Source organism: Arachis ipaensis, chromosome B10 (genome assembly GCF_000816755.2).
Source record: "Arachis ipaensis cultivar K30076 chromosome B10, Araip1.1, whole genome shotgun sequence".
Taxonomy (NCBI): Eukaryota; Viridiplantae; Streptophyta; class Magnoliopsida; order Fabales; family Fabaceae; genus Arachis; species Arachis ipaensis.
Window position 1 is genome coordinate 134821419 of NC_029794.2, and position 7958 is coordinate 134829376.

The 7958-nt window shown below is 35.9% G+C and overlaps 2 protein-coding genes across 4 annotated transcripts in view; one reads left to right on the forward strand and one right to left on the reverse strand.

The window, feature by feature from the left end:
• Positions 1 to 1751, reverse strand: part of LOC107622475 (aladin) — a 5957-nt gene extending 4206 nt beyond the window's left edge. Inside the window, exons 1-6 of one of the 2 annotated variants that reach the window (XM_016324382.2) lie at positions 1464 to 1751; positions 1321 to 1376; positions 1010 to 1228; positions 785 to 899; positions 363 to 462; positions 86 to 265 (exon numbers count right to left, since the gene is read on the reverse strand). In XM_016324382.2, coding sequence (XP_016179868.1) covers positions 86 to 265; positions 363 to 462; positions 785 to 899; positions 1010 to 1228; positions 1321 to 1376; positions 1464 to 1521 — 728 coding nt within the window. In that variant the 5' untranslated portion in view covers positions 1522 to 1751. The remainder of the gene's footprint in view (positions 1 to 85; positions 266 to 362; positions 463 to 784; positions 900 to 1009; positions 1229 to 1320; positions 1377 to 1463) is intronic. The other variant, XM_016324383.2, reaches the window with a different exon arrangement.
• The window catches only part of LOC107623999 (protein sym-1), a 4098-nt gene continuing 584 nt past the window's right edge, over positions 4445 to 7958 (forward strand). Inside the window, exons 1-7 of one of the 2 annotated variants that reach the window (XM_016326426.2) lie at positions 4445 to 4809; positions 5476 to 5563; positions 5788 to 5882; positions 6007 to 6079; positions 6196 to 6288; positions 6401 to 6487; positions 7499 to 7579. In XM_016326426.2, the coding sequence (XP_016181912.1) occupies positions 4496 to 4809; positions 5476 to 5563; positions 5788 to 5882; positions 6007 to 6079; positions 6196 to 6288; positions 6401 to 6487; positions 7499 to 7579 (831 nt within the window). In that variant the 5' untranslated portion in view covers positions 4445 to 4495. Of the gene's footprint in view, positions 4810 to 5475; positions 5564 to 5787; positions 5883 to 6006; positions 6080 to 6195; positions 6289 to 6400; positions 6488 to 7498; positions 7780 to 7958 lie in introns of those variants that run through there. The other variant, XM_016326425.2, reaches the window with a different exon arrangement.

Sequence of the window (7958 nt, forward strand, 5' to 3'; positions counted from 1 at the left end):
TTTCCAACCCAAAAAAAAAAAAAGATTGAAACAAACACTTTGAAAAACCTGTGGCAAAAACTTTTTAACATTATTTTGAGGATATCTTCCATCTGGACTCCAAGTAAGTGCGCTAACATGTTCATCATTCTGACTGCGAAGAAAATCAACCAAGATATACCGGATTCCTGAACCTCTAGACAAACTTCCCAAAAATGAAGCAGTGCCTGATCTGACAGATGCTGCATTTCCAGGATAAGAAGCTGCCCAAATGCATATCCCACTCCTGCAACAGTGATTCCAGTAAGCAAGAAAGAACATTTTGTATCAATTGGCATTGTAGAGTAGACACCATAATAAACATGTATAAGACAGAGTCTCACTTGCAACCAACAGCTAGCATCCTTCCACCATTGGGCCTCCACTCTAGTACTCTAACATCTCTCTGTGATTCGTTGGTCAAGATAGTTGGCTCCTTCCCCTCTACTCACAATGTCAAAATCACCACAATTTATCATCAAAAGAAAATTTCCATCATAACAAACATCTTAATGTGATTACATAACAACAAAAATAAGCTACTAACAGAATCAATGCATCAGCTATATTTAACAACTAAAACAAGTTGCAAACAGTATAAAGTGCATTTGTTTGTGGATACTATCTTTCTTTAACAGGAAAACGCCATTCTTCAAATAAAAAAGCACTTCTTAAGTTGGTATAAGCATGTTTGCATAAGCTTCTTAAAATAGGCAAGTAGATAGTGAAATTGCTTCCGCATTCATGATCATGTCAAATTAAGCACCTGAATCTTCATAATCGCGGATGATGACCTGTGTCCGCCCTGATATAAACGCAACTATATGCTTATTCAGGTGCCAGCTCACTCCTTTTAGATCAACCTCTGGCAACAAATGCACCTAACATAACATGGAATTCACATCACAACTCAGTCTAATGAATTATCCAAACAAGCAACACGGGACAAATCAGAGCTCAAAAATTGAATCGAAAAAAATCAAGAACATACATCATTAGGGTAAAATAGGCGTCTGAGACACCCGCTTACAAGGCCTTCCAAGACTGCCACAAGACTTTTCTTCTGAACAACCTCAACTGCCATTGCCGCCGTCGCTACCGGTGTTCCTTCTTGTTCGCCAGTATCACTTTCTAGAGGCGGCGGAGAAGGGGATGGCGACCTCTCCAGCTCCTGCTCCAACTGAAATGGCACAGGGCTGAACACCATTCCCTAATAATACCCCAAAAAATAGAATCAAATAAAGTTAAATTAAATCTAAGTAAAATGGAAATGTGGAAGGAGTGTAAATGATTGGGGATTACAAGAATCTTTCCATAGGTTGCATTGGCTCGGTCGTCGGAGAGTTCGTTGGCGGTAACTACACATTTGAAAAGACAAAATTCATTCATTCATTCAATCACAGTTTTAAACACATATACAGAGAGAGAGAAAGAGAGAGAGTAACTGAGTTCACGGTTGACTTCGCAGATTGTGACGGAACCAAGAGGAGGGAAGGAAGCCATGGCTGCGATGTAGGGTTTTAGAGAGAATAAATTAGGAAAGCTTCTGAATGAGAGAATCGAATGGATTAATGGTTGCACCGTTGCAGTGGCAGATGTGGCTGTGTGGATGAGTCGTCTCGTGTTACGACTTATTCCGGCGACTTCGAATGCAACTTCACAGCTTCCGCGAGCTGCGGCGGTGGCTGGTGGTGTTTTGAGTGTGATTGTTTGAGAGCCAGAGTTTTAACTTTAAAATGGGTTTTCAAATATTAAGTTTTAAATCCTTCAACTTTTGCGAAATTGCAATCCAAACCCAAACTCATTAACAAATAACAAAACGGGTACAACTAGAGCTGAAAATGAATTAAATCAGCTTGAGGGACTTGTTAACTCACTCAATAAGCTGAGGTTGTGAGCATGTTAGTCAAATTTTTCTTATATTAAATAATTTGAGTTTGAATTTATATCATATCAATTCATTAGCGTGTTTGATTATAGATGACTGTGACTAGCTAAGTTAATGGTGACTATGAGTAGTTAGGAGTTGACATACCAATAAAAAATTGACAATTGTCGTAGTTGAGATCATAACTCTGATTGCATACACAGCCGTAACTCTGATTGTTTGAAAGTAGATTATAATCGACGGCATTTTGAAGATTTACCAACGTAGGTGATAAAGACAAGGAAATGAATCTAATGCCCTATATTATGAAGATGGTTGTTTTAGTTTTGAATGTCAGCTTAAAATTCCATCATGTTGAAAATGTAGGAGAAACTTGAATGTAGCAGTTTTGGGAATAATAGAAATTAAAGAAGAGAGTATAATTGACTAATTGGCTTTATTTGTGTATGAGAGATGGATCTTTTTAAATTATTATTAGAAAATTTGCAACAATTAAGTTACTAGGACATATGTAATGAAGGAAGTTGTTAATGACACAAAAATCTGAAACCCTTTATCATAAGTGAAATATAATTAATCATTTGAAATGGCATTGTACTCGAACTAGAGAAGAGATTATCGCTTAGAAAAGAAGCAGAAGAGTGAATACATCATCCAACTCCTGATAATTATTTCGAAAGGACAACGAGGCTCCCAAAAAAAAAAACACCTAATTCGATCTCTGGTAGTTTTTTATTTTGGACTAATTAGTCTCTATGCCAAAATAACATTGATTTTTTTTGGCACAGGGGCCTCGTTGTCCTTTCGAGGTAATTGTCAGGGACCGAATTGAATTTTTTTTGTCAGGGACCGGATTGGAGTTTTTTTTTGTCAGGGACCTCGTTGTCTTTCGAAGTAATTGTCAGGGGCTGATTTGGGTTTTTCTCGAAGCAGAATATTAACAAATGCAAGGATTAGAACGTAATTAGGTGGCAAAAATAGAGGAAGAAGAAACGAAGAGACACTCAGAAGGAGACTATGAAGGCACTACGAGCTAGTGTGATGGGTGATTAAAAATACCTCCGTATATATTTAGAAAATTTACTGTATCTTGAGAAATAGGATTGACAAAATTCTTCGAAACGCAGAAATTTTTGTGGAGACTGTTTTAAATAAAATTTGACTGTGATTTTTTTTTTTTTAATTTATTTGCAGGAATTGAAAGGGGGACAAAATTCTCTAGAGGTAAGTGTGGAGATCCGAGCGGAATCTCCGCCCCATTCTCATTAATCTCCGAACTTCATAAATATACTTTATTGTCATTAATAGTTTATATCTCATATATATTTTTTAGTCATTTCACATGCTATATATATACCCTAAATTCCTAATCATCATTTGCATAACCATTCTTTAATTCAGAGATTCCTGACGCCGTCTATATTCCATCTAACCTCTTTGCAGCCACCCCCTGCCAATCTCTCTTCTCACCTCACCGTCACCTCTCATCACATCGTCAACCCTCACCATGTTCTTTCTGTTCGCGGCGTTCTTTATCCTCTTCGAGGGTGTGTTCGTTCTCCTTTTCGTAATTTTCTTATTCACTAGCGCTTCTCCCATCTCATTTTCTATTGTACTCTGCTTCCCTGTCGCGTCCCCCCGTCGCATTAGTTCGAAGAAGTCATCGTCTTTTGTTTAGTGGTTTTTTATAAAATTTTGCTGTTTTTGAATAGAATGAATATTTACAGCTCTACTCGTATAGAAAATAGGATCTCATGAAAATAGAGGGGATAACATTCCTCTACACAGCTACGCCAAAGACCATTGACGGAGACTGCGAATAAATCTTGTAATATGTCATGATATCATAACTAGCCTAGCCACCAAATAATTGTGACCACCAAAAACAACACTTATATGGTTGTGTTTGTTTACAGGGACGGGACATTGTATCCAGAGATATTGTGTCCAGAGACACTAAATTAGTATATTTTGTATCCATCGTGATAGGAAGGACACAAAGATAGTAACGAGAGACATAACTTATTTTTTAGCTTTTCTTTCATTATTCTTGTTAATTTTTCATAGTTATACTTTTTATTATTATATTTTCTTCTTAAATTTTTTGAATGAAAAAGATGAGAATAAATACTTTATTACTAAATAGAATACAAGAACACCAAATTTTATAATCTTTGCTTTTTATGTATTGTTTTTTGTATCTTATCTTGTCTTCTTTTCAAAAATAAATGGACAGGATTTGGATCCTCTAAAGTTTGAATTTCACTTTAGAGAGTAAAGTGTGATCTTTCACCATTAATTTTATAGGTGGGACCAATAATAAATATGAAAGAGAAACTATTCAAGGGTAGAAGATCACACTTTATTCTTTAAAGTGAAATTCAAACTTTAGAGGATCCAAATCCATACATATAAGTATCAGCTGGTGAGACTCAGCTTAGACTCAGCTCATCTTAGCTCAGCTCTCGGCTTACTAGCTGAGCTTACTTAGGGCGGCAGCACTCAAATACTGACTGGGGAAGCAGTGTCTTTTTAAGAAGAGTAAACGCAGCAAAACCCGCTAAAACCGTGACTGTGAGGCGTTGAAAAATGGCGTCAGTGGCACACAAGTCCCTACTCTTGAGGCGTGCCTTCACCACTCTCTCATCTCGACCGCCACAACCACCTCCTCTTCCTTCTCGAATATTCCTTCAACCAACCCAATCTCTCACCTCCACCTGCTCCCTCCCTCACTTCAAACCTCAATTCCGCTCCTGCACTTCCCGCCTCTCTGCGTTACCCGACAACGCTTCCGGCGGGCCACGTGGCCCTCGCGGCCCCAATTCCGGCTCCGGCGGAGGTGGCGGAGGAGGAGAAGGAGGAGAAGGAGCAGGTGGAGAAGATAAGTGGTCCTTCTTGTCATGGTAAATCAAACACGAGGATCGTTATTCTTTGCCTAGTTAATTTTTTCTCTGAAATGTTTTTGTTTGTAATTTCTGGATTGGATTAGTTTCTTCTTTCTAGAGATGAAAAAAGAGGAGAAGAAGAAGATTTTGATTTTAAACTGTTTTGGATGCAAAACAAGTTAAACAAAATATGAACTAATGTGACTGAAAATTGGAACGAATTGCAGTTCAGAATATTGACTTGACTGATAATTGTTATCATAGTGTGGTAGTGGATTTTATTTCATTTTATTTTTCATGCTCATGAATTTATGCTAGTTGGTAGCGTGGATGTATGGTCTTCATGATTAGTGACTGTGGCTTCATTTTTTAAATTTATATATAGATAGCTACTACATTGTTAGTGTTTTGATTGTATTAGATGGCTTGAGTGTGGTAGATTAAGAAATGCATATTTCATGTTCATTAGGGGATCTAACAGAGAAAATATGAATCTTATCCTGCTCTGTATTGGGCATAAATTGTTAAAATTATCATGTCATTTATCTGTATAAGGTTAATTACATCAGTTGAATAATAAAAGAAGTTTCGGAATATTGCCACCCTTTCCTAAGTGGCTTTATTCTTGGTGTTTCGGCATATACAGATCTTGGTTTCACAAAATCTAACATGACTTTGGCACAGGTATTTGGCTCTTCTTGAAAAATACCCTGTTGCAGTAAAAGCTATAACATCTGCAATTTTGACATTAATTGGAGATTTGATTTGCCAGGTAAATATACAACAATGTTCATCTGCATTTGCTCAAACCTTTTGTGAAATTGATGAGATATATAAGATAAGTTATCAGAATTAAGCTCAAATTTACGTAATCCTAATGGATGATAGGTAACAACATTGTTAAAGTATTAGAAATAGCAAAAGAAATCATTAATTTACTTTTTGAAATCTCGTAATCTATGTACTCTCTAAATATATTCATTTTATTTGCTGCAGCTTGTAATAGACCAATCGCAGTCTATAGACTTGAAGAGGACATTCATTTTCACTCTGCTTGGTTTTATCTTAGTAGGTCCAACACTGCATTTCTGGTAATGTTATCATGCCCAAAATTCGACTCTCTCCTTAAAGTCTTTTGAATGTGATGATTTTTTAAATAATGCTCAGAAATAACAATTCATCATTCTTTCTGGACATTTGCTGTGAGATCTTTAGGTACTTGTATCTGAGTAAACTGGTTACACTACCTGGAGCATCAGGTGTACTATTGCGGCTTGTAATTGATCAGGTGGGATATTTCCATTGGCGCCCCCAACCTACTGTCTATTACGACTTTGTATCAAATGTTAACTATTTTGCTCAATTTGCTATTTTAATTTTGAGCTTGGTGAAATATGATTGCAGTTCTTATTTGCTCCCACATTTATTGGGGTTTTCTTAGCTACATTGGTGACACTTGAGGGAGGGCCATCACAAGCTGTATCCAAACTTAAACAGGTGCTGTTATTGGTTTTTACTTGAATATTCGTGTAAAAAACATGTATACAAAGAGGTGTATTTCATTGTTATTTTGAATAATGCTTACTCGTCCTCAAATTTCATGCTGCAGGAGTGGTTTTCATCTGTTGTGGCAAATTGGCAATTATGGATACCTTTTCAATTTCTCAACTTCAGATTTGTTCCACAGCAATTCCAGGTTAGGCTTACAAACCAGACCATATATGCAAATTGAGATTTTGACAATTTGTTCATCACTTTGAAACGTGTTAGAGTTAACAATATAGGCAACCAGCCGGGGAATGCTAGTTTTCTACCCTTTTTTCCCTTCAACTTCATCCTTTTTTATTTAGTCAATTGCACCGAATAAATATCGGGATTCTCAGAATAGGTATTTTCTAGCCATTTGACATGCCGAACTCACATCATTTACCCTTTTATTCGCTGAACAATAATATACAATTGTACGTGAGAAACAGAGGCATAGATCAAACTTTTTGTCCTTTTATTAGTTGAACAATAATAGACATTATAGTACATGAGGAAGACATGTTTGTTTTTCATTTCTTTCTTCATATCTTGCAACATGTTTGGATATTTGGGATGCATCTTGTTGGTCCCTTCATTTTAAAAGTATTCTGTTAAGACTGGAATCAGAAAATAAGAGGAAACTGAATAAATTTTGTATATTCTTATCATCTCTCCTCACACAATCCACTAACAACATGCCAACTGAATTTCCCTCCTTCACTCCGTCGCTTCTATTCTGACCCTTTCTGTTATTTCAGTATGGTACTCATTTCAATTGGACTTAAGCTGGCTCAATACTCCTTTCATGTATAAAACAATTCTGCCTTAATAATGGGTTTGTATCAAGTATACACATGACTTGATATCCCATTTGTCATTTTCAAAGGTTGCATTTGAATTTTGTGTCAATGGTTTATGTATTTCTATCTCAAAAATAGTATCCAAATGCAGTCTAAGCGAGTAGATGGCATGTTAGTCATATTCCCATATTTACTATGTGTGAACTTAGAATTATTTTCGAAGTAGGCCCATTGAGAAGTTATCATGTGTGTGAATGGAGTTATCAAAGGCATTTTCTAGTCTTCCATATATCTATAATTTTCTTCAGTGTTCTTCTCTCTAGTCTTCCATTTTCTAGTGATACTGCTGAGTGTAAAGAAACTTGTGGAAATAATTTCAGGTTCTTGCTGCTAATGTTATATCTTTGGTATGGAACGTTATTCTCTCATTTAAGGCACACAAAGAAGTTCCTACAAAATAGGTAAGTTTAAATTCAGTGAATGCAAAGGACCTAAATGTAACTGCCTTTATTATACTTAGGAGCTCAAAATTCAAATGCATATGAGCATGACTGCGTGAATGTACTGTAAACAAGCATGTTCCATAAACTCGAATTTAGATCTTTTGTAATCTGATTATTGCCATATTCAATGCTAGCTTTACAACGTACTACCTCAATCATAGGATTTGTTTATTTTTTTATTTTTTTAAGGTTTGTTACTCATGGTGCATTTTTATATTAAGAATTAATTTTAACAAACCAAAAATATTTCTATCACTAATTGTGTGCTAAATATGTTATTTTAAAACTGTTATTAAATTGTAATTTTTTTATATACTCAATTAAATTTTGTTCATAT